The 26,580-nt window shown below is 31.4% G+C and overlaps 4 protein-coding genes across 12 annotated transcripts; 1 reads left to right on the forward strand and 3 right to left on the reverse strand.

Moving 5' to 3' along the window:
• Nucleotides 1–40: 40 nt before the first annotated feature.
• On the reverse strand, nt 41–3,396 carry LOC106659575 (dystrotelin-like). The gene is made up of 12 exons (XM_014382181.2): nt 2,823–3,396; nt 2,689–2,740; nt 2,484–2,605; nt 2,202–2,409; nt 1,894–2,137; nt 1,713–1,824; nt 1,463–1,629; nt 1,264–1,373; nt 962–1,184; nt 576–879; nt 241–507; nt 41–175 (listed from the first exon to the last, which is right to left on the reverse strand). Exons 1-12 carry the CDS (start codon nt 2,830–2,832, stop codon nt 54–56), a joined length of 1,941 nt encoding a protein of 646 aa, XP_014237667.1. The 5' UTR covers nt 2,833–3,396; the 3' UTR covers nt 41–53.
• Nucleotides 3,397–4,035: 639 nt separating this feature from the next.
• Nucleotides 4,036–5,898, reverse strand: LOC106651001 (ankyrin-2-like). The gene has a single exon (XM_014369354.2). The coding sequence runs from the start codon at nt 5,793–5,795 to the stop codon at nt 4,119–4,121; it is 1,677 nt and encodes a 558-aa protein (XP_014224840.1). The 5' UTR covers nt 5,796–5,898; the 3' UTR covers nt 4,036–4,118.
• Nucleotides 5,899–7,127: 1,229 nt separating this feature from the next.
• LOC106660373 (serine/threonine-protein kinase RIO1) lies at nt 7,128–9,229 on the reverse strand. Its single transcript, XM_014383317.2, has 4 exons — nt 8,064–9,229; nt 7,708–7,919; nt 7,356–7,628; nt 7,128–7,281 (listed from the first exon to the last, which is right to left on the reverse strand). Exons 1-4 carry the CDS (start codon nt 9,091–9,093, stop codon nt 7,180–7,182), a joined length of 1,617 nt encoding a protein of 538 aa, XP_014238803.1. The 5' UTR covers nt 9,094–9,229; the 3' UTR covers nt 7,128–7,179.
• A 4,818-nt stretch (nt 9,230–14,047) lies between these two features.
• Nucleotides 14,048–26,492, forward strand: LOC106649576 (putative uncharacterized protein DDB_G0282133). Of its 9 annotated transcripts, none has more exons than XM_023459415.1 (12): nt 19,323–19,467; nt 19,545–19,642; nt 20,869–21,106; nt 21,573–21,834; nt 21,892–22,988; nt 23,478–23,896; nt 24,183–24,440; nt 24,512–24,929; nt 25,059–25,237; nt 25,312–25,542; nt 25,622–25,724; nt 25,811–26,492. In XM_023459415.1, the coding sequence occupies exons 1-12, from the start codon at nt 19,338–19,340 to the stop codon at nt 26,074–26,076; spliced, it is 3,699 nt and encodes a 1,232-aa protein (XP_023315183.1). In that variant the 5' UTR covers nt 19,323–19,337; the 3' UTR covers nt 26,077–26,492. The 9 variants fall into 9 exon arrangements, with proteins under 9 accessions (XP_023315186.1, XP_023315185.1, XP_014222565.1 ...); XM_023459416.1 differs by having other exon boundaries at nt 21,907–22,988; XM_014367056.2 differs by having other exon boundaries at nt 21,573–22,988.
• The last annotated feature ends 88 nt before the right edge of the window (nt 26,493–26,580 follow it).

Raw genomic sequence — 26,580 nt, forward strand, 5'->3', positions numbered from 1 at the left:
AAATCGTCGAGTGCACAATGTCCAAACAGTTTGATTAAATTACTAATTATTTTCTATACAATTGTCGTAAGTTTGCCTTTTCGTGATTCCATACCTTCAATAAGACCTGTTAGTAAATCTTCCATTTCTGTAGCAGCTCTTTTTAATTCGCAATTATTATCTTCGCTAAAAGTATCTAGAAAAATCATTATTCATTAGATTTAATTATGTTGAATAGTAATTTGAAAACCATAATATTACCTTCTAGTAAACAGTCATTGGCAACCATATTTTGTAATCTGTCCAAAATGTCATTAAGATCACCTTGAATATTTTGCAGACTACTATGTTCCGAATTTTTATCACTACGTCTTAAAGATGGCAAGATATCTTTCTTAATGTTATCTATTTCAGAATTATTTTTGTTTCCTTTATAATTTGAAGAATCTGATTTATTTTTATTATTAGAAGAATTATTCAACCATTGAGAGAAACCACTATCACTAGAGTCAAATGTTGTACGATGTCCTGAAAAAGAATTTTAATAGTAATATATTGTCTCTTATTAAAAAAATATTCAAGACATTTGTTAATACCTCCAATCCATGTACTTGGCTCAATCTGTGTGTTGCTAGAAAAATCAGGATCATTGCTAGAAGTTGATTCACTTTGCTCACTGCATGAATTTATTTGAGTAGTTATTTCATTAACATTAAGAACATCAGAATTTTCATAATGCGGGCTGCTATTATAATGTACTATTGGGCTTAATTGAAACTCTAATGGCAGGGCTGCTATTCTGGATACAGCGGTGTGAACCATGGGAGTACTTTGTATGAAACTCAAATTACTATTAACTGGTTGGAGAACTCTCTTTGTTCCAGGTAAAAAAAGGTAATTCTAAAAATATTTTGTAGTGTTTAAAAATTGCTTCTTTAAAAAAAAAATTAAAATGAAAAATTAATGTATGATTATCAATTACCTTTAAAATTTTTAGCCTTTCTAATTGTGATTCAATTGCAACCCTATGGTTTTGTAATTTTTCTATTCTAGTATCGCTAATTCCTTTCAGTTCTATTTGAAGTTGTCTGTTTTCATCTTCTAGTCTAGTGATAATACTTTGCAATTCTTTTTGAGGATCATTAAGAATTCTTCTCTTCATGGTACTTCTAATAGACATTGAATCAAAATTATTTGTTTGTTCTCTGAAAAAAAATTAGTTGTAATGATTTATTACTTTTAAATTATTAATTGTTAAATACAAGAATATTTCTTATTTCATACAAGTTAAATCCTGAAAAATCATCTAAAGTAGTGTCCACGTTCCTAGGACATAATCTTAATTTATTTCTGAAAAGCTCAAGAAGCAGTTTTCTTACTTCTCGACTACTTGTCTGTATAATAGAAAATTTGTTGGAATTAAGTTTTTCATATACTACAAAATATAAAATATTACATGGATCTAAAATAATATAATATTTACCTTTGTACAATATTCTCTGACTGGATGTTTTAATTTATGTTTACTTGAAACTTTATCATATAGAAAACAATTCTGACACAAATTGTAGCTACTACATTTTAAACATAAATATCTTGGTCCTTTTATTTGTGAGGTTTTGCATGAAGAACATTTAACATTGTGGATAACTGAAAAAGTTATATTGAAAATTGAATTAATCTTTGAATATTTTTTTAGAAATCAAAGAATAAGTGCAAATAAGATTATTTACTTTGTTCAGCTGATTTTATTCTATTTAATGTTGTGATCCACATTAATAGTGGAGGTTCTTGCATCAGCCAATCTGCAAATTCTGCCTCCGTTACACCAAGACAACCTTGTGACTAAATTTTGCTTTTTATTGTTATTGACTTTATTAAATTTTAACAAAAGTTAATTATAAGAGTAATTACCTCTTTAAAACAATTATCAACACTCGCAGGGATGAGATGGTTTCCATATGCAACTGTTTCACCCAACAGTTCAGTTATTTTACATATATTATTTAAAAGAGATTTTAAAGATGCTTTAGTTAAACATGCATTATGATCTGCCAATTGATGAAATAAATAACCATACTTTTCTTCCAAGCGCCCACAACTGATTAATGTCAAAACAGTTTTGACAGAAATAACTGAAATGTGACTATCTTCTTTTCTAAAAAAAAAAATTCACCATTTTGAGAACTTAGAAATACATCAAGTTAATTATATGAACTTACTTGTTAAAAATTTTATAAATGAAATTTAATGCTAATTTTGTGGTTTGATCAATATCAAAATTCTTATTACTTTCTCTTTGAGCAGCAAAATATATATCTGATAGAACATCATCTATTTCATGTATATCTAAATCTACAGCATTTTCTGTAACTGACAATCTATGTCGTTCAAAAATTGCTGCAATGAGTTCTACATGTACATAATGCACTAAAATAATGAATAAAAAATAATTAAATCAATAATGAACCCATTGATAATTCATAAAAAGTCAATGTGCTTACTATTTAAAATTCTATGCAAAATTTGCATTTTACATGCAGTTCTGTAGGATGCATATCGGATAGTATTGCACTCATTAATTGATTTCATTACTTCATCCATAATTGATATAATTGATGGTTGCCTGTAGTAAATAGAAAAATAACATTTTTTTGAAATCAATATTTGTTTATAATTAAAGAATTGAAAAACTTGAACAAAGATTACCTGAGTAATGTAATTTTAGTGTAACAATCGTCTTTGCTACGTTTCGGAGTGTCTGTAAGATTTAATGTACAAATTTATAATTTCAGTTAGTTTGAAAATTTAAATGAAAAAAAATCAATTTCCATAAAACTTACCGTAAGACATTGTCTAATGTATTAAGAAAATGTCTTCAAATAGAAAATGCACCAATGTATGATCAACTCATAATTTTTAATTAATATTTAATTTAACCAAAAGTTAGAACTAGTACATCGCAACTTTTCTTAAAACTCGGCTAAAATGATAAGCGATGAATATATTTTTAATAACATTTTTGCAAAATAGTAAGTCCTCGATCAGTTGAAACCCCTGCGCACACACGTATACACGCCAAAATATTACGGTCGGTGGCGAACTCACCGAACGACCGTTTGATTGTTTTTCTCCTTTTAAAAATACCCAATCGACGCCTTGTAACGCCTGCACATGACTACTGCGTTGGCGCACTCACGGCTCACCTCACCACAGACCAGAGACCATATTATACATCCATGTGTGTATATGTATGCATGTAGTTTACTCACATACTAACTTTACATCCTGCCAGTGCAATTTGCAGGCGTCGATGGAGGCGGGCGGTCACTTTGCCGCCGTCCGTACGCAGCAGGATAGCAACGACGTGTTATAAACACCATCTCCCCCTTCTCTCCCTACTCTTGGGACTGGTAAAAATACGTAAGGTGTCTACCTCCAGAAGACCCAAAAATTGTCGAACAAGTTTTTGGTCTCTCGTCTCGCACATCGCTCGACTCCTGCTATATACTTACTGCAATAAGACACATGAATCATTTGTGTGAATAAGCTCTCAACAATCCTGATGCTACCTGATTTTACTTGTGTTGGGTCAAATCTCCATACTGCAGGAGTCAAAACTAATTTAACTTTTATTCAGTGTATTTATTTACTTTTTTTATAGTTTAAATTTATTCGCTATGAATATTTCAAACATTTTTTAACGTTTGAAATAAAAAATTCAAACCATTATTTATTTACTTTTTTAAAAATGAAAGTAATATAATTAAGTCGCTCAAGTCCTTGTTATTATTGTTGTATAGTTTTCGAGATATTGGGAAATTAAAAATATAAGATTAACAACAGCAAGATGTGAAACTTCTTCATGATTTTTTATCTTTAAAACTACAATAAAATTGATGAATACATTAATTTTATTTCTTTCGACTTCAATTAATGTTCATTAATCAAGGAAGAGAATTCAGAGAGCTGTTGAAGCGTTACCAACAAAACAAAGTTATTACTGTTGCAATACTGACATATGTTTCAAAGCTCAAATTTTTATATTTATGACTTTTAAGCTGCAGCTAATTTGTATTGTTTACATTTTTTTTTCGTTATCCGTAATAATGGTTTCGAATATAAAAGATTCGTAGCTCTCAACTTTGGTCTGCAGTCGCCAAGCAAATTCGCCGCAAATCTTCATTCATTAACTGCTCAACGATCATTTCACAACAGAGAATCGGCAGCGGATAAGGGGCCAACTTCAGGAAAGAATCCAGTGCCCATCGCCGAAAAAATCCTCTCGATAGTTTCTCGCACAGATGCTCAGTACAAGCCTCTCTATGCCTTTCGGAAAGCTTGAACAATGTGGAGGAGTTTGCAAACTTGTAGTAGTCCGAATATGTGACTAGTTTTGCTGCCTCTTCAGGTTGTAGCCGGGTCAGGTCACGGAGTGACAGACTTGGAGTGATCACTATCTCTTTTGCTTTGCTCACGAACTCCTCGTTATCATAGTAACATTTTTCAAGATCCAACGGCTTTTCGAACCAACCATGCTTGGTCAAAAATGTCATAATCGTTAGTGCGCCACTTTGGTCCACTTTGTAGCCTTTTTTCTCAAGATGTTCAACGATGATTAGAGCTTTCGACGTTAGTTCCAATTTAAAATGACCACGATAATTTTTTGAGTCGAATCTCTCGCCAAAATAACGCGAAGTGGGAAAAACGAAACCAGACAAATCAGCACCATTATCCAAAAGAACATGGATCACATGCGGCAAAAGACTCGCCACAGCCCATTGAAGGGGTGTCCGACCGAACTTGTCCACAGCGTCAATTTTAACGGTCTGCTTGATTTCATCGACGATCTTGAAGAAAAACCCAACTAAGTCTTTGTCGTCGCATTCTTTGCAAATACTGTGAAGAGGAGTCGATCCCTCGAAATCAGGCATATTTGGATCGGCGCCATTTATCAGCAGCAATTCGGCCACTTTTTTGTTGCCGGAGCGCAGAGCCCATTGAAGTGGTGTCAAGCCAGACTTGTCTTGAGCGTTGACCTGCAATATCTGACATTTTTCGTTGCTAATCTCGAATAACATCTTCACCAAGTCATAATGGTCATCTCTCCCGCACATAATATGCAGAGAAGTCAGTCCTTTCGCGTTGGCTAAGTTCGGGTTGGCGCCGTTTCTTAGCAGTAATTCCGCCACCCTTTCGCGGTTCCAAGTCAGAGCCAAATGAAGTGGCGAATCACCTGTTATGTATCCGAGGCAATTGGCATCCTGGCCAAGCTTGAGAAATTTCTCGACGACGTCTTCACATCCAGACATGCTAGCCACGTGAAAGTGTGTGAGACCGACCTCGTCGGTGTAATTCACGTCAAACCTATTGTAAATTTTGAATAAATTATTGACGACACAGAGGAACTCGCGTCTAGCTGCATGATGCACTGCGGTGGTGCGACGCAACGATGGCTTGCCGTCTTCATCCTCGTTTGGCTTATCCTTGTAACTGCTGCGAGCCACGAACTTGATGAATCGTTTTCCTTGATAATATTTATCGTCATACGTATCAATTACAGACTCCAAGAGAAAATAATCAATTTCTTCGGGCCGAAAAATATCTAGGAGATCTGGAGGTTGGCAGTCCCAATTAAAAATCAAGTCTCTAAGAGAACAGAAAAATGTGTATCGCTCATATTCGACCTCCCAATCAACAGTTTCACGCATACTCTTCAATTTTTCTAATGTTTCTTGCTTAAGAAGATCCAAGTCTTTGGAATCATGGTCGTCACCATAGAAATTTTCATCGGATGAGTCGTCGTACACGTCCATTATACTGAGCACTTACATACACAACACATAGTACCTACAATTCGAAAATCACTTGCTGCAGTCGATCCAACACGCGATCTTTTTTGTTGTTCGCGTTTCGATGTCGTAACGTGAATTGACAAGATCTCAACACGTGCAAGATACATAATAATGTGTCGTTTAAGTTTTGACCGAACTTGTTCTGGCGCTGACTACAGTTTCTGGTTTTACAGCCAAAAATTAATTAAAAGAATTCTTTTAGTAAAATTTACAAAATTAATGTTTTATCTTATAACGAGCTAACTTGCAATTTTAAGCATCAATTTTTCATTGAATAAATACCATCGATAAAGTTAATATTTTTTTCAAAATTAGTATTTGGAGAGTTTTGGGTGTGCTTTTTCGGAATTTGGTGTTATTTTTGTGATAAATAAATATTACTATTATTCATCCTGCAATCAAACGAAAAAAATGTAAGTTTTCGATTACAAATTTTTCTGCCTTTACAGGACCCAAATAACACGTCGGGCACTTTTGTTCCAAACCTTTAAAAAACAAGGTGCTGCGATTTTCATCTCATATCGAAGTTTCAAAAATTGCGGACTAATACAGGGCTGCGACTCAAAAATGTATGAAATTTTTACTTAACACCCATCAACTTTACAAACAAATTTTATAGAATTAATAGTGCTAAAACTCGCTAAAAACCTGTAGATTTTTTCAGATTTTTTTTAAACATTTTGAATTTTTCCAAATCTTGTCATATTCCTACAGTTCTAAAATGGTCTGATAAAACTTACAAAACTCATGCATATTCATTAAACGATTTAAAACACTTTTTGTTCTTTAAACTTTCTTTGTAAAATCTATAATAGGCGAGTAAAGAAAATAACACGTGAGTTTGGGTGGTAAAAAAGGTTACCAATTATTTTACAAGCGTATCCTAATTAGTAATTGTCTCCAATTACTAAATTTTTGCTTATGAAATGTAAGTTGTTTTTTACATGATATTTATGAGCATATAGCTGGCATTCACTAAGACAAACTTTTTATGAGGACTAGTTTTCATTGTTACAATCATAAAATGAATGGAAGCATCTCAAAAAACAATTGATATAATAAATTTACTTAATTTTTTCGTAAAAGTTTTTTTTTGATTAATGATTAATAATACTCATCTTTTTATATTTCATCAAACTTTATGAACAAGAAACATATACTAACTTAGACATTGAACACTAACGATAACCCAAATTTTGAAATGTTGTAAGGTACTTAAATAAATAAATTGAATGAAACCGATCAATTTTTTTTACAATTAAAATTTAATTTTTTATTAATTTACTAACATGTAATAATAATGTACAATATGTAACAAATAAATTACTTCAATATGCTTTGCATATTACTTATCTTTGCCTTGCTTTAAATGACGTTTTTTTATGTGCTTTTTGAGTTTTGTCTTTCTTACTTCAGCTTTTTCTGCTTTAATTTCTTTCTTTCTAGCCTGGAATGAACAAAATCAATATGAATATTTCATTATGATTCATTATGATTAGCATTGAATAGAAAAATACATACTTTCTTTTCTTCCGTAGTCTCATTTTTAGGTCTAGCAGAATTAACAAATTTTGATTTTCTTTCATCTTCTTCATCATCTTCAGATTTTGTGTCATCTGAGTCATTGTAGTCAGAACTATCTGACGTTTGATATGTTTTTTGATATTTTTTTTCTAAAAGTTTTGGTACTGAAGCTGGTGCTGATAAATCAGATTTTAAACCAACTAATGTTTCATAAACCAAGTCTCCTTTTCCAGCTTTTGCAATTTTTATGTCTCGCTCTATATCAATTACCTTAATAATTTATATTTTAGTATTATGCTCTGCTCAGCCAATTTAATGATGAAATAATAGTTATGTGGAAAATATTTACCTCATCTAATCTCTGTGGAATATAAACATTCTTGAACACCTCATCTTCAATTTGTTGTTCAGGATCACTAGTAGTATCAGTATTGCAGTCTATTTGTGCTGACATTTCATCTAAATATTCATCCATATTTTTCTCTGTGATATTTGGATCAACAATAAACTCAAACAATGATTTTATTGACATCACAGCAACTTGGTTTTTCTTGAAGAAATCTGTGAGTACATTAATAATTTTAGTTTTAATAATTGAAATGAATCTATTATAGATAATCTAATAACAAAAATAGTATTATAGAGGTACAAAGATACCTGTAATAAGTAATTCCCAAGTTAAAATTATAATAAAAACATCATTACCTGTGATATTGGTACAATCTTTTCTTAAAAATTCAAGTGCCTTTGGATGATCTTGCTCTACTGATTGAGAAACATCAATTATAACTAATGATCCTTTATGATACAAAATATTGTATTCACTCAAATCTGCATGAACCAGTTTGCATTGGTTGTACATTTTCCACATTATAACAATGCATTCCCTATAAAGTTCTCTGGGCTTTGAAGCTTCAAGAATAGCATCTTTCAATTTAGGTGAGGCGCAACCATTTTTACCAAAAAATGTCATTACTAACACAGTACCTTTAATTTTTATGGGTGTGGGAGCACAAATACCTGCTTTTACTAAACGATTTAAATTTCTCATCTCTTTCTCTGCCCAAAGAGCAACCATTTTTCTTGGATTACTTTTACAGTAACCATGTCTATAACGACGTTCACCAACAACATACTGTGATCTATCTTTAAATATTAAAATTGATGTTTTATAGATTTTAACAGCATATTCAACTTTCTCTGGAGATAATGCATGATAAACATTGGCTTCTTTTCCAGTAGATACACAACCATTGATCTTAGATATTACATGTGTAGAGATCATTTTGTATAATATAGTTCTAACTCTATCATCCAAAACTTGTTCTGATGTGGCACGATCACTTTTATCTTTAATACGATTTCTGTCATTATCAATTGTTCTTGCTTTTTCACTCAACAAATTAGTCACATTTGATTTTAACTGTGGTCCATTATATTCTTCAACTATAACTCTACTTGCAAAATTCTTCAAATGTGGCTTATTGTTAGCATTACTAGATGATTGTTTATTCGGTTGCACTGAACACTTTTGTCCTGTATCTTCATCATACTCCCAATCATGTTCATCATATTCATCATAATCACTATCATCTGAAGGAGATGAAGAATAGTCATCTTCATAAGGGTTGTAGTTTATATCACCTTCTTTACTTCCGTAACCATTTAAATGGATATTTATTTTAGGTTTCATTTTTGATATGCGAGAGTCCGATATTGTTTGCAATCTAGACATAATTTAAATTAAACAGGTTTATACAGAATAGGTTTACACTTTCACACGTGCTTCATGCGGCGTGCGCTACTGTGAACTCGCGAGTGTTACAAAGGCTGAACGGTTATGAATGGCCGTGAATGAGCGTGAACGAGGTTGCAACTTGCAAGAGCGACTTATGCATAAACGCAATAGGCTGTTTTCACAGTCGTCAGTAACGGTCACAAATCGACCAGCTGTATGTCATACTGTACATATTAAAGTTGGTTTGTTTAAGTACTTGTAATTAGTTTACCGTGCAGTAAAAAAATAAACAAAAAATATCTGGAGAAACTGAAAATCCTTGTGTATCGAAATATCCAAGCGGTTATTAGTTAAAGTCTTTAGTTTGTAAATAAAAAAATATTGAAATTTCGGCTTTTTTGTCTGTGATATTGTGAATAAACTCTAGTAAAATAGTTAATAAAAGTGGTTTTTTGGGTTGCAATACAAACTCTCAAGCGGGAAAGTTTTTATTTTTTCAAATTACCAATGAAAAACCAAGAAACAATCGTAATTTCAAAAAATTATGAAAATGATCTCGCAATCGCAATGAAGGTTGGCCCTTCCTTGAGAATAATGTTCTTAATTACGATTGTTTCTTGGTTTTTCGTTGGTCATTTGGAAAAATAAAAACGTCCCCGCTTGAGAGTTTGTATTGCAACCTAAAAAACCACTTTTAATAACTGTTTTATTAGAGTTAATTGTCAACATCACAGATAAAAAAGCCGTAATTTCAATATTTTTTTCAATTATAAACTGAAGACTTTAACCAAAAACCGCTTCGATATTTCAATAAACGAGGATTTCCTCTTTCTCCAGATATTTTTTGTTTATTTTTTTACTGCACTTTAAACTAATTACAAGTATTTTAATTAACCAACTTTAATATGTAAAGTATACGGGCAGTCGCTTTGTTTGGCCTCCAGTCAAATCAGCTGGTCGATTTGTGACCGTCACAGACGACTGTGAAAGCAGCCTATTGCTTCTTACATTGTGGATATCAACTCCAAAAAAAGTAAAAATTCATGCGACCAACTGCGTAAGCGCATTAGATTTTTAATTATTTTGTCATCATTCCATGTTTGCAGTTTTCACAAAAGCGATCGTTTTACAAAATGATCTTTTTTTCTAGAAAATTTTGAAATGATTTCCAGTAGGATAATTTTTCTGTTATATTTTTAAAATTTAATATCGAATATTTATCAATATTATTTCATATAAATGTTGTATTTTTAATTCTTATGTGGTCGCCATCCATAAATAACTGCATATTTTTTATGGTCATTTTTGTTTTACCCCTCTATCAAGATTAATATTTAGCAAATGTATAAGTTTTCTATATTTTTATAAATACCAATGATCAAGTCATGCTGTGTATAGGTATAATTAAGTACGAAGCATGTATTATGGGCGTTATACCAAGTGAAAATCGCGATAATCAATAAGTGGAGCAGTTGGAGCGAGCTCACTATCACAATGAAATTTGACGCTTGATTTGTGCGATTAAAAACAAGACAATTTAGTAATTGAAAATTCATCGGTAAAAAAATTCCGGGTTCCCAACCAAATTCGAAAGATGATTAGATGCACACTTTGCTGATTTAACATATGTTTTTATGGAACGTTGCAGTTTTCCATATCAATTGAAAGTCAATTTGATGTATCATTATATACGGGTTTCACCAACCATTTTCAAAATAGATCAAGAGTCAATCTAAGAACGAAAGTCCCGTAATTTCTGCCACGTTACGGTGTGTTTCATCCACGTAACATGCATACAGTATTAGAATACAAAATAACGTTGTATAGATCTATTCTCCTTAAGTATGTCATACTATAAATGCAGTTAAAAAATTCAAATTTTCATTTCCATTTTGCAAAAGATTCAAGTTAACATTGAGTTACCAGTAGTATTTGAGCACAACACTAAAAATTACTGAAAAAAAATTGATTGTTTTAACGTTTATATAGAATGTACTCTTTTACAATCATATACAAGCGAATTTTGAGTTCTCTGTTCTCCGATTTCTGTTCTCGAGCTGTTTTCAGAGCGGTCTCGAGGTTTTTACCCACGGCTCACTACAATTGAAATTCACTCGTAATTGGACTAGAATAAAAAAGTTTTTTCGTACTAAATTTTTCGACATATTTAGCCCTTATTCGGACATTTCGGAATATCCAATAATAACATCGGAAATCTGAGGAAATTTCCTATCGAATACCGTAGTCAGTTACTTTTTTAGATGAGTTTTGATACTTTTTCAACGACTTAGAAATCGAGTAATAAGTCGTATTTGCGTGAAAAGTGAAGTGACCAAAGAAAAATTACCTATCTTCAAATTTCATGTTCACGCGTTTTTTCTCACTCCTAGAACTCCTAGAAACAATTTGCGGAGGTCCGGCCCGCTGGTCACGCAAAAAAAAATTCCACCTTTTTTGTTAACGAAACTGCATTTTATTTTGGGATTTGACCATATATTGAGTATTATGGGTTTAAAAAAGACAACATTTCCAAGAAATAAACAAAAAATTCGTCTCAATACGATGAATAGAGATCAAGATAGAAGCATTTGAAAATTGACAAAATTCCGATGAAAATTTTTTTTTGCGATAATTTTGTTGCGCAGTGTAGATTTAAATACATACGTTTCTACATGTTCTCTAACATCCTTGAGCTTTCAAATTGTTGCTCGGTAATCCATTTTTTACAGATTTAAGTTTATATTTTTACATATACTCAAAAGTAATGGGAGTTTATGTTAATAGATCTTGAAGGTATGAGTTTGACAGACATTTGCATCGTTTATTTTGAATCCGAGGAGAAAACATAGGTACAACATATAGAGGGGCAATCGTCTGTGTTTAAGATACGCGACAATAATAACAATAGTACCCGAGATAGCATTAAAACCCCTATTTTGTTGGATCCACGCTTTCTATTACTCGTTATCGAATTTTCGAAGCATGTTAGTTAGGTGTACAGAACGAATTGCTGCACGTGCACTATAGAAAAGTTATGCCTCTGACTAGCGACGCCGCCTAAGAGCAATGTGGTAACTACAAGTACTAATGCGAAGTACAACATATTAAGATATTAGAATATACTAGGATTCGTTACTTATCAACGTAGGAATAAATACCAACTTGGAAGAACATAAAACAGACTACCGTTGTCATACTGTAGACAATAAATTATGGACTTTTAAATGTTGCTAATTGAGCATAAATAAGCCCAAATTTTTCTATAATACTTATAAGTGAGTCATTTGCTTTTCCTTTGGAAAATTCGAAATTCTATAGTCTGGAATAATAAGAAGTCATTAAAATATGTATAAATTTGTACACAAATATCGACGCTCCCCACGAAGAGTAACACTTTTCCATTTAATTTAATACATAAAGCCTCGTGTGTTATAGACGCCATTAGCTTCTTCCTGATATGCTACCCATGAAAGTACTTCTTTACCTGCAACGTTTTGTGCAACATGAGAGGAGTTATGACCCTTGGAAATAATTCAAAACATAACACTGACTTCACCAAGCTATGATATTCAGTATCCACATGACTTTTTGAGTTATTGTGCACCGATATTCTAAGTTATATGACAAACTCACAGTTATGCGCACCCATGAACCGAGTTCAACTTGAGCGTACCAGTTTGTGCTCACTCATAAGTACTCAGTTAAAATGACTCAGTTATCTCATTGAATTATTACGATTCCTAGAAAATGTATTGGATGAAACAAGAGTTATATTGACCTATATTAAAAACTATTCTGGAAATTGATTATAATGAAAGTGAGAGACGATCATGGATAGTAATCAATAAGAGATCACCCATTTTTCGTCTAGTACTCCAATAATCTGTCACTGTTTCTTACAGATGAAAATGAAAAATTTTTAACCTATCAGATCTTTAATGTATAATTACTTAAATACAAATGTAGGTATTATTTAGCAAACATTGTTAGATTTAATTTTTACAGACTATGTTCACAAAAAATGTTTAAAAAAGTCCGAGACTGAATATGACACAAAATGACCTACATTAGTTAGTTTTCGTATATTATCGATCAATCATTGAGTGGAATATATATGTCCCAAAAATTTACTTCTTTAAGAATTGGTATTTTATTATAGTACAAGGTAAGAAAATTGTAGATATGAGCAATACAACATCGGCAAACTCTTTCTGTGTGTAGCGAATGCTCAATACTCGATTAAAATTATATGCACATAAACTTTTGTTTATTACCAACTAATCCCAAAGGCATTTTCTGAAATGTCTTTGTTACGTTTAACCTTGTGAAGATAAGCTAAGGTCTTTTACTTCCACTGTCTACTGATTCGTTTAAAAGAGTACTCTTTAGTTATTTTCTTTAACTCTTCAAGTCTGTCTATTCAATGGAATCAGATTCATTTATAAATATTGTCAGCATACATTACTATGCTGTAACAGGGACTACTAGTAAAAGTGAATTTGAAATTGTGTAGTGCAATAGGACTTTCGATTCTTAAATTGTGGCGTGTATGGTCAACTCATTCAAAAAACAGTAAATAATTTGTCGAGAATCAAATGCTGTTTAGTATTAATATCGGTTCCTCATGTGTGTCTGTGATCATCTGATCAATACCGTACGCATGCGTTAGCAGTGCCCATCATAAGGCTTGATTTAATATTTTCATTCGTTGTTGTTCAATAAAAAAAGTAGCTAAAGAAGGGTGTTTTCCTGTTAGGTCACCAAATAATACAAAATACTCATGGCGGCGAAGTATAACTATATAACTATGTTGAACGTAGTGTTCGGAAGTTGGGACTGCAAGCGTCTATGCTATATACTTCTGTGCGGCAACATGTACAACGATAGAGGTCGTACCGAGTATGTGGCAACGTCGCGTTGTTATTTATCTCATAATATGTGTTGCTGCCAGTGCGGATTGCAGCTGATCGAGGAAGCGTGAGTACTTTTATTATTTGTTCATAATACTTAGTTGTTTCCGTATAGTTTAAGAAATAAGTAAAGTAATTTATATTGACTATACTTTAGAGTGTCCACCCATGTTCGTAAAATTGATTCGTAAACCAATCAAAGACAACTTAAACTTAACGGGAATTGGGATCCTAACACATTTTGCGACCATTACTGAAGTTTGTAAGAATCAAACCAAATTCATGTAAATCCTGATGACTTCGTGAGTCAAATGAAGGAAAAACTTGATCTTGAACCGAAGATTCTTCCCTTCTTTTAAATCGATTTGTTGAAAATTTGAATTTTTAGGTTAGGTTTAACTTGATTATTTTGGATGGTGATAACTCAGTGTTGAGGCTCTGCATAACTTAATCTCTCAATACAACTCAAACATCAATTTTTTCTCCAATTCTTTTTTTTCATGTATATGACACTTCCATCGTGCTACATACTAATTCAATTCATATTTTTCTTAATAAAAGTTCGGTTATTTTTACTAATTTTATTATTTTTGTCTACTTATATTAAGTACTTGATGTACTTAATAAGTGATATTAGATATGGTGTAAAGCATTCGGGTATGAATGAATTTATGTTTACATTAATCTGATGAATATGAATGAAAACATTAGTAAAAGTGTCTTCATTCGTTTGTTTTACGAATAGACTTTTCACGACTTAAAATTTATATCAAATCTGAAATTTTATACTTCCGTTGTTCATCGGAAAAATTCGCATAAATTTTATAATGGTTCATTAATATTTATCGCATAAAAAATTAATGAAAAAAGTGATTAATAATCATTCAAAAAATACTAATAATCATGTGACCTTATGTTTCGGGTTATATCATCGATTAATATAAATAGATCTATCTCCCATAATGTTTAACATGATTGTTAAGAAAAAAATTTTAACAGAGAAAACTTTAATTTGACCATAGCTTAGTTCAACTTCATCTGTGCTATAAGTTCCGTTGAGAATTCCTCATGTGGCGTGTATCTACATATACTTCAGACAAAGCAGTATGAGCAAGACAAGATGGCCGACTGCTGTGCCTGTGTTATGAGTACACCCGACGGACATAATACCTGTCCGGATCGACTTCACTTGTTCTGATGATTCGGAGTCTATACGTTTATGAGAACTTTTCATGTCTAGCGTGAAGTAAGATCTGGACAGATATTGTGTCCGTCGGGTGTACAATCATATGAACCATTTCTAATATTTATGAATTTTTTAATAAGATTTAAAATCTTTCGAGATTACTGAAGTAAATTCAACTTTAATTTCATTTTCAATTGCCAATTTTAATATTAAATCAATTAGATTTTAATTATAGAGAAACTCATTACTCCAATTTAAAATATTTTTACCCAACAATAAATTTTCTTTGTCTTCTTGAAAGATAGGGGAGCACACTAACGACTATACAATTCATTCAAACAAATGGGCATACATGTTCAAAATTCAATAATTTTTATTATTAGTTTTCAGCTGATTTATTTACTTAATTTATATAAAATTTCATTTTTAAATATTTAAGTATTCTAAGTTTTTTGACGAATTATTTATAGCGAATAAATTGCTTTGGGGCGCACAATATCGTGAAAATTATTCGTTCGAATTCTATTTTAAGTCGTGAAATGTTCATGAATCTCAAAAGTAAGGTTTGAATATTAGGAATCCTGTTGCGATTACGGGGGTTTGAAGGGTTCTATACAACATTTTAACTAGTAAAAAAAATTTTCCATGTTTCCTTACCGGAGAAAATAATTCAATAACAATCTAAATTTCAACATAACAATCTCAATTTCAACATAAAGATATAGTTTAATATTTTGAATTCTCTACTGCTAGGTTCAGTTAGTTTAACATTAACAACTTTACTTTCGTTGTTTTATAAAATACTTAGCTATTAAAGAAAAAAATTAAAATTATTGATACATCTACATCATCTCACTGAAAATTTTCATTTCTTATATCGTAATCATTCTAAAAAGCAGTCAAAAACTCACTAGTGCTTTAAAGTATAGATAGATATTATGCTCTTCAATGTGCGCGCGCACATCATAAAGAAACATCAATATCAAATTTATTTGAGAAACTGCTGGGAATACCAGTCAACAACTTTCTGAGTAATAAAAATCATTTACAATTAATTTTTTTATAATCTTGAAATACTTAAAAACAAAAATTAATGCCTTAATGATTATTTGCAAAGTTTAAAAGGCATTAAAGAAACATTTTTCGAGTTTTCAAATTAAAATTGAAAAGAAATTGTGATGTTTGCACTACGTTTTTAGACGAACAAATACTGTGCAGTATTCTGAAACTAAGCAAAAATTCGATCCTTATTTGAGAATCAACAATTATTCGGTCCTTCAGTTGAGTATTTTGATTTGAAGTGCAACCTTTATGAAGCCCCACGAAACAGGTCGATAGCGTAAGATTTTTGAAATCACGAATGAGTATGGAATTAACAATTAAGAAACTCCATAGCTGCTTGACTTCCATAGCTGTTCCACATATTAAATCGATGCTCCTCACGAAAAATAGCACTTCTCAATTTAATTTAACATATAAAGGAGCTGCTCCTTGTGGGGAATACCGAAACACTATAACAATGTGATTGTATACATAACCTCATAAGAAAACGATGAAGGCGTTAAGAGAAGAAAATTTACCCTAGGGGCATAGTGACTAGTGAGACCACTGTAATCTTTTTTTCTTTGAAAGGTCTAATAAAGTTATTCTGACTTATTTTGAGCTGCTAAAGCTGCGAATTTTTTGGGTTGACGTCGTTAACATTTTTAATAAAACTGCCCACAACAAATAATTATGTATTTACAATAAAATTCAATTTCATTTAGAGTGTTTGTTATTTTTTTGTAAACAATTGAGTTTACGAGATTCGATCGATTTAAAATGGAAAAAATTGTCGAAATGAATAATTTTAATCGGTAAAGTATCGAATTTATGAAAGATCGCAGAAGTTTAAACCTTACAAGTTTCTTATTTTCTTTCTCGCTTCTTTTATGAGTAAATTGCAGTTATTTTGTGAATACAAATTACGATCTGAACAAAAATGGTTAAATTTATATATGATAAAACTAGCGTTCACAGTATTTTAATCTTACGAAAAATAGTTTATCAACTCGCATGATTGTATGAACATGTTACCGGACTTTTATACTTGTAAGAGACTTATCCAGCTTTAGTAACCCAAATAACTCGAGTATTACATCGAACAAGTTTCCTTGTAATAAATGTTCCGATCTGTATGAAAAATGTGAAAATGTGTGAAAGCACATAATTTATAGACCTAAGCTAATATTTATTTACTTTAGTGAACGTATAATTCTGTTATAAAGAATAAAACGCAAATCCAGCGAAGTAGGGGCGATGCTTATGTCTACTTATGCACAATTGTTATTATTACTGAATATGTTGTACACACACTTGACCCCTACTGTGTTTTATTTGCTTTAATATTTAATAATTTAAGATTTTATTTATCCGAAGTATTATAATATTAAAATTTCTCATTTTTAAATATCGAATAAAATGACCGTCATATCATACAAACGAATTTTGCCAGAACTAATTCAATTTTGATATTGGGCCTTACAGCCTTCGTAATACTTAGAGCGTTGCATGCTGAGGTATTCAGCTTAGATGGATCGAGAGAAACGAAAGAAAGAAGTGAGCGAAGAAAAGAGAGAGAGAGAGAGAGAAAGAGAGAGCGCGCGTAAAATCTAGACATGTGTGCGCGCGCATCGGAGAACGTCAAAGAACAGCTGGTCAGGCGTTCTCAGTGCTGTTGGGGCTTTGATAGCCGCAGGAGTGCGTGTACGCGTGCAAAAATAGTATAGCGTTACGATCGTGGTTTATGTACATTTATTTGTTTTTTGTGATAAATAGTTATAAGTGTAATTTACATAAACAAAACTATGTTATATTTTGTTAAGGTGGCATTTTGTAGTACTCGTCTACAGTTATGAAAAAAGTTTTTAAAGAAACAAGTTGTGTTCAAAAGAAACTGTGATAGCATCGTGAGAATAGCTGGATAACCTATTGGTAGGTTGAATTTCTTTTCAAAATACCCAGTATTTTAGTCGTAGAAATGAGTGGTTAAGGACATCAACTTGTTAACTTGTTGCATTTGATACTACTTTATAGGATCAATTTTTAACAATTTTTTTTTAATATTACTTTTCGGTTAGTACATTTTTTTTAGAACTAAACCTTAAAATTCTTTATCAGCATCAGTAATTTCAACACCAAAATGGCTGCCGCATGAAAATTTTCCGTGGGGCCAGCTCATTTGGTATGTTAAAAGCGCCCTCTATTACTCTGACATTTTACACTCGCATTTACAATTCTTATTTTTATGAATTTTACTTTACCGTATTAACTAACAAACGAATGCACATTCATAAATTGATAAGCTATCGCTCTGTTTGCCTGTACAAAATGAAATTGGATATCAAACTATTTAGGAACCTCCTTAAAATATTTTTGAATATATACTGTCGTGAAATGAAGTCATAGAGAACTGTATCCTTGATTATTATCCATGATTGCAAAACCCATTTAAATTTTTAACAACAACACAAAAGTAGAATATCTAACCACGTGGGTTACTTGGGTTACTTACTTATCTTTGATTATTATCCATGATTGCAAAACCCATTTAAATTTTTAACAACAACAAAAAAGTAGAATATCTAACCATGTGGGTAGGAATTATTATAACAATGATTATAAAAATTTTTCAAAATTATTAAAAAATCGTATATGATTAACAAATATGAAGTTAATGCAATCGTCGAGAAATGTCTAAATTCAGTATCTACTTGGGTATTTACTCATAGGTTGAAGACGTATTATTTTATTAAAATGTCAATATAATCTTCAATTTAAACTTTCGACCTTCTATTTTTTTTACGTCGAACCTAAGGAGGCCCAAACACTAGAGTACAATAATATTTTATGAAACGTGTATGGATATGCTTTTTTCTACAGACGAGGAATTACGGCACGAGCCTTCAGCTCGTGCTGTCCCGATTTTTGTTGAAAGAGCATACATACACACGAATTGTATACAATATTTAATAATACAATACCCTAAAACTAGCGTCAAAATTACGATTTTTGGGTAAGAGTGCTAATATAAATAAACATTTCAAACTGGTTCATTTCTATGAACTATAACTCAGAAAAGGCAAATCAATATAATACTTTTTATCATGAAACTGAATCGAGTAGTTCAGTGCGAACGAAATCATGTTCATTTAGAACTTGTAATTATTGCCATGTTATGGCCAGCAGTCGTACTGAGCATGCGCGTCAATGTGACTCTCAATATTTCTCTGCAAAGTTAGTAGCACTTTCTTGTTGTATAAGAAAGTATCGTTCAACAACATCTAGAAGCATTTACTCTTCCCTCTCTCTAGCAGCGATCGTCGTCATCATTTACTTTAGATGCACAAGGAAGTACAGTGTCCGAAATTCATCTATGCAAAAACCTGAAGCTATTTATTCGTCGATTAAGGTGCATATCACAATATTATCCTCACTTTCAACAAAACATACAAGGCAATATTTAATTAAACGTTGCTAGTACTGAATTTGAGAGGTTATGTAACCGGATCTATTTTTATAAATGGAATCTTTCAAAGTTATTACATATTCACCTAATGCCATTATAATATTCTTTATTAATAAATAAAATTAATTTATGAAGTTTTTTTTTATTTTTGTAATTTTTTAATGCATAAATTTCTTAAAATATCAAATATGTATTTTTAATATATCTGCTTCAATACTCCGCGTTTATCCAAAAGATTTCTGTTTAAAATCTTTCACCTATCACATAACTTTCAAATAACGTATTTTTTCAAATTTTATTATTTTAATCTTTATCTAATCTAAACTCCGGTACATGGTGAATTCTTATAATTTTTTTTATTTAAGCGGAAAAGTGTTTGCGCTTTCATGGAAAAACAGGTGTCCCAAAAGATTATAGGTTATATTCTGTTGCCACGTATTAAATATTATAAGGTCCGTAAAATGTCATTGGTACATGTGAGTAATACTATTGATTGGTACAACTGAGTGGTACAATTTTGAAGATTTCCCAAGAAAACTTATTCCGCAATTACCAAATTTGAAGGAAGGGCGCCCGCCCAAAAATCTAATTTTCTAACCCGTTTTTCTAATTATCAATTGATTATTTTTCGAAATACCTATTAAATATTTTAGAGTATTCGGTAGTAAGTCCACAAAATTAGATTGAAAATTTAATTTTCAAGTTGACTTTACCTCTAGTTAATTGCAACGAGAGCCCTCTACAAATTTTAGAAATTCAGTTAGTGGGACATTCGTGGACATTCTAAATGTGAAATCGTATGTTGATTAATGCCACACGAACTTTACAAAAAGTTTTGAAAAAGTCTTTTAAAAAGGTTTGACGCGAGTCTTTCATATTCAATTTTTTTACTTAAAAATAATTAATTTATTTCAAGTGATCTGAACCTTTTAATCAACTCCTTTGAAATTGAATTTGATATTTTTAACGATTGTAGGTTAGGTTTGAAAGTTGACAAATAATTTAACTTAATTAATGTATCTCTTATAAGAAAAATCGTTCATATCGGCCAATAAAAATCGTATACAAAATTTAATTCAAGATACATTTGACAAATTGTCACTAATATTTATATACCCCACAAACTTTTAATTCGATAGAAGTATGAACAAATTTGTTTGGCTTCACAGAAAGCAAATCATTTGAGATTAACTAATGGATTAATCACAAGATCATCTGCCAATGAAATGGATTCTATAGCAATTGAAGCAATGCCTTCTGTTGAGCTAATTTTAAACTCAAATTTAGTTGAAACCTCTGATTTATCTGAGAAAAAAGATAATTTATCATTAGTTGATGAAGATGATATCCATTTAGTAGTTACTGATGATGAAGAAATTGAACAAGAAACAAATAATAGCATCGATGGTAAGACGAATGACTTGAATTAAAAAATGTTTGAAAATTGTTCTTGTTTTCTTACAAATGGAACATATTTTTTTATTGCTAGGATTAAAGGTATGGCTATTGCATGCAATGTTAGTATAGTTGGTTCAGTATTTATAATTCATTTGATTTACTAACACTTTTCAGAGACTCATTAAATGAAATCACTTTATTTTTAAGTAGAAATAAAATTTATTTTTTGAATGTTTTATTTACAAATTTAAAAATTCAATTATATGCAGACATATCTAAATTTTTCAATGCCCCATGACCTGAAATCTAGTAATAAATAAAATCTCATTATTTATACCAAAAATATAATCTTATTTTTAATATTAATTTATTTAATATTTTTAATTTGAAACTTGCATAATCTGTAAAATTTTAATTATTAATCATGTACTATTGAAAATTATTTATTAAATATATTTGATTTTTATGGTTTCAGATATTGGATTTGATGTTAATCTAGATTCATCTCCTGATAGCTCGATAAATATTCATAATTCAAATAATAACACCGTAAATAAAGAATATATCGATAAATCTTGTGAGGAAAATTTACAAAACTCAAAAATGAAAGAGAGTGATAGTATAGCACCTTTTATGAGGAATACTACAACAAGATTGTGGTCCAATAATGTTGATAATAGATGGAAAGGAAATAATCAATCAAGAAACCGATCTGACTATCACCATCAAAACAACAGGTATAACTATAGATACCCAGAGAGAAATAGATTTAATTCTAATCAACAAAATTATAGGAATAATTATCGTAGGTTTAATAACAATCCAAGAGAAAAAAATTATGATACTTCCAAGTCCAGAAGTGATTCAACATTGCTAGAAAAATCCAATATAATGAAAACTACAATTAATGAAAACAGTAGGCTCGAAAATAATGGTTTACCTGAAAATATAAGAAAAACTTCTGAAGCAACTAATTTAGAAAAAAATGTAGAAAAACATAGTCAAGATAAATCAATTAAAAATGATGTTTTAAAGAATAGTCATCAAGTTGTCAACGATATTAAAGGGTGTGACTCATCAAAAACTGATACTGCAGAGAATATTAACACAACGATAATTCATAAAAATGAAAAAAAAGATTGTTCTGTAAAAAATGTAGCTGAAAGTTCTATTCATGTACAAGGTTTTGAAGAAAAAAAAAGTTGCAATGAAATTGAAGATCAAATGGATGTTGATAGTAGCAGCCAGGACGATTCTTTAGTAAAAAATACAAATACTATCAGAGTACTATCAAAAGGTAATAATTGTGTTGAACTTCCATCAAATGGTCTATTTAATTCAGTATCAAATAAAACAGATGATGTTACGCATAATGATGAAAATGATATTAAGGAAGAAATTCTGAATTCAAACTCAAGGGAAACAGATTTTAATGATCACTCAAAAAAATTGAAAGAATCTACTTCATCTACTTGTAATGATAATAGACCAATAATACAAGATGCTGATGAATTAACATTAGAGAACACAAAACTATTCACAACTACTCAAAATTCAAAAAATTTTAATTTAACTGATGTTAAAATTAATGATCTGAAGAGTAATGTAAGTCCTTCAAATTTATCTCCTATGGATGAGAACAGTGATCAAGAAGTTGAAAATAATTTAAGAAATGAAATTGATAGTCCATCAGATCTTGTTAGTAAGTCCTCTTCTATAGAAGACATTGAAGTTACAGATGAATCATCCAAATCCAGTACAGTGGAACCTTTTAAAGAAGACAAAGGAAATGAAAGTGATGAAAAACAAAAATCTGAAAAACACAAAAGAAAAAAGAGGAAAAAAGCAACAGCAGTCTTAATTGAAGAGGCAGGAATAGGTCCTGAATTTGGTGAGTTATTATTTTAAACTTGATAAAATACATTTTAAAGTATTAAACTACTTTAATTAAATAATTAGAATTTATTTTAGTAAGCATTTCAAAATATAGATGTTTCACATCAAAATATGCAAAAAATATCCCGTTTTACATAAACATTAAAAGTAATATCAACTTAAAAGTATCATTTCTAGACACTTGAATAGACCTAAACAAACTTTATAACACCAAACGTAAATGTAAACGTATTGGTTCAGACAATTAGCCCTACTTAGATTTCGATAACCCTACTCTTTTGTTGAAGCCCGTGTCGTTTCGAAAACAGTTGAGTGTCTATTCTAGATACCAAAGCCATCAAATTATAACCTCATCATTTACGGTTTACATTTACAGTTTATACATTTTTACTTGAATATTAAACATGCATTTGGGTAGTAAATTTTTACCCATTCAACCATAAGATTTAAACCATGTTTGACCTTGCAAAATCGAAACTTACAGATGAGGGAGTACGTCATAAACGTCGCTCGGCAAAGTATGCCGAAGAGATGATTCGCAAGGAGATTCAAAATCAAGATGACGATTCTAGCCAAGACGATAACGACACAAAAGAACCACAATCGAACGCTCTTATTCCGGCATCAGCTCCAACGCTGCCAGCGCCAAATAAGCGCAATCAAACCGATATCATGGATGAAAACTTGGAACAACCAAAAAAGCGAATCAAAACGTCTACCGAAAAAACGGACAAAAAAACCCTGGTTGCGAAGCAATCAGTGGACCAGAAACTTGCTAGTAACGACAAAGTAATAGAAAACGTCGATAAACACAATTCAACAACTAATCTTAAGGTGAGAGAGCTTGTAAAACAAATCTCTCAAGAGGACGTTCGAAAAAAGTTTAAACTAATGACAAGAGAGGTTCGTGAACATTTTATCGTTTCCACTTTTTTTCATACCAGCCCAGCGGAAAGTAGCTATTTCCTAGCCTGCATTCTAAATGAAATTGTTATTTTCTGCTGGGGGATTCACAAAAAATCATATTCATACCTAGTCCCGCTAAAAGAACAGTCCCAGTGCACATGTTTAAAAGTCTCGGTTTCAATTACACGTGCCATGGGACTATGGTTTTTTTCGCGGTCTAGGTATTTAATGTAAAATTTATGCCCCAAATGAGATGTAAAATTCGAAAACTTCCTTTGTGTAGGAAATGGAAGCTTTATGTATACAGAAGGTCACAGAGTGTCTTACTAATCGCGGAGAAATCGGAAAACTACGCGACGAAGTCCGGCAAGCTCAGTTGGCTAACGAATCGCTTAAAGGAAAGGCTATAACTCTTCTGAAGATGTGCACCAATTTCGAATCGGTTCTAACACGCATTAACCAAGACAGACTAAGCCAAGCTGGCAAGTTTCAGCCACCTATTAAAATTAACCGATCGGTTGGGTTACAAGTTAATTTAAACGTAAGTTTTTCCCAATTATGCTCTTCATAACAATTTTTTATTTTAATCAAAGAGTGTTTTATTATATGTAGCTTAAAACATCAGCCAATGCCAGTCTGAACTCTAGCCTGAACAGTAGTCTTAATACCAGCTTAAATACTAGTCAGACTCCAAACAAAGTAGTGATAAATCAACGCAACTTCAATAGTTCTACTGGTTTGGCCACTCTAAGCCCTCGCAAAACCATCAAAACCCGGTCGCCCCGTACCGTAGAAATAACATCGACGACGACAACTAGTACAATTATAAATCCAGCAACAACAACTACGCCTGTTGTTACAATAGCTGCGAAACCAACGTCGACAGAATCTGGCAAGAGGAATTTCACGTTGCAGCAAGTTTTACTGAACACGGGTCCGATTGTCCGACAAAACCCTATGACTTTACAGAAGAATAATTCAAAAAAGAGCGATCTTATCGATTTGACCGACGAGGAAGATAAAAATAATAGTAAATATTTATAATATTTTAACTTTCATTATCTTTGTTTTTTTTTTTAATTTTTTTTCTTTTATATTGAGTTTTATTATTTTTTACTCATGTTTTTTTATATATTATTTAAAAATTTGTTATTTATAGAAATTCACGTTTTAGCGACACTACCTGGCCAAACGACATCAATATCGGCTGCAACAGCAGTCTCTCGATACCCGAGAGTTATACAAGCTGTACCAGCTAGTGTCGCAATAACTACCCCTAACAGTGGAAATGTCCGATTAGTTCAAGCTGGTTCGGGAAATGTGACGTCGACTATTGTGGTAAGTAACATTTTTTTTTTTTTCATTAAAAACATTACCCTCAAAATTTCAACTTATTTTTATAATTGATGCAGAACGCAATTGGTGGAAATGGGGGCAACGTTCAAAGGGTGGCGTACCTCATGCATACCAATAATACCAATGGAGGACCTGCCAGACAACTTGTGTTTGCTAGTAACAATACTGTTCAACCAACAGCTAATTCCAATACGAAAAATGCTGTGCAAAATGTTTTTAAACAACAACCAACTGGTTCAACTCAAGCAAGATTAGTATCGTCCACTGGAAATGCACTCCAGATAAGAGTAAGTTGAATATTAAAACAATAATTTCCATTTAAAGTGATAGATTGAGTTTAAAAATTTAATATTTGGTTTTTCGTAGCATCATCCTGCACCATTGCCGGAAATCCCACCACAAAAAGAAAACCCTAAATGGAAATTAATACCTCCTGCTCCAACTCTAAAAATATCTAAAGTGACTAAAGGTAATTTTTAATAACAGCTCTCACATTTTCATGTATCCCAACAAGTGGATACAAATAAATAATGGATTTTTAAATATTTATTCTAGGAATCGTATTGTCTTGGAACATGAATTTGTCAGATAAGTACGAAGACATAGTTAGTTATCAATTATTTGCTTACCAAGAAGTCACTGGTACAGCTCCCTCCACAAATTTGTGGAAGAAGGTCGGAGATGTTAGAGCCTTACCACTGCCAATGGCATGCACATTAACGCAGTTCACCGAAGGGAATAGCTATCATTTTGCCGTTAGAGCAGTTGACTTTCATTCCAGATTCGGACAATATAGCAAACCTGCCCATATATCTTTATAATCTTTATAATTATAAATAATTTTTATGTATAAGCTCTTTCTAATAAGGTAATTCATTTTTGCCTTTGATCTATTGATGACACTCGAGATTTACAAACTGTTTACTTTTCGCAATGCAGAAGATTTGCATTTGGTACATAATTTGTAAATAAACTTTGTATTTGATCAAAGAATGAAAACACTGTCTGTTTCAAAATATACATATGTATTGCTGTAAAATACTCATACAATTTTAAAAAATTGGTCAGATTAGTTAGTTTACAATGTTTTTATAGAAAAAAGTTTTTCAAATCGAAATATTGGACGTTTAGTTTTAATAATTTTAACTTTCATGTTTAATTAACCTTCCAGTTTAAAATCTATGTAAAAGTTGAAATTGAAATAATGAATAAATTGATAATTGTCGTAAAATTACAATTTTAATTTCTAATTACATGATATGAACAAGATTTATGTCTATTACTGCCTACATTATATAAGTCGTTACTGTTATTTTCGTAATTTG

This window comes from Trichogramma pretiosum, unplaced genomic scaffold, assembly GCF_000599845.2.
Source record: "Trichogramma pretiosum strain Unisexual culture from Peru unplaced genomic scaffold, Tpre_2.0 scaffold57, whole genome shotgun sequence".
Classification (NCBI taxonomy): Eukaryota; Metazoa; Arthropoda; class Insecta; order Hymenoptera; family Trichogrammatidae; genus Trichogramma; species Trichogramma pretiosum.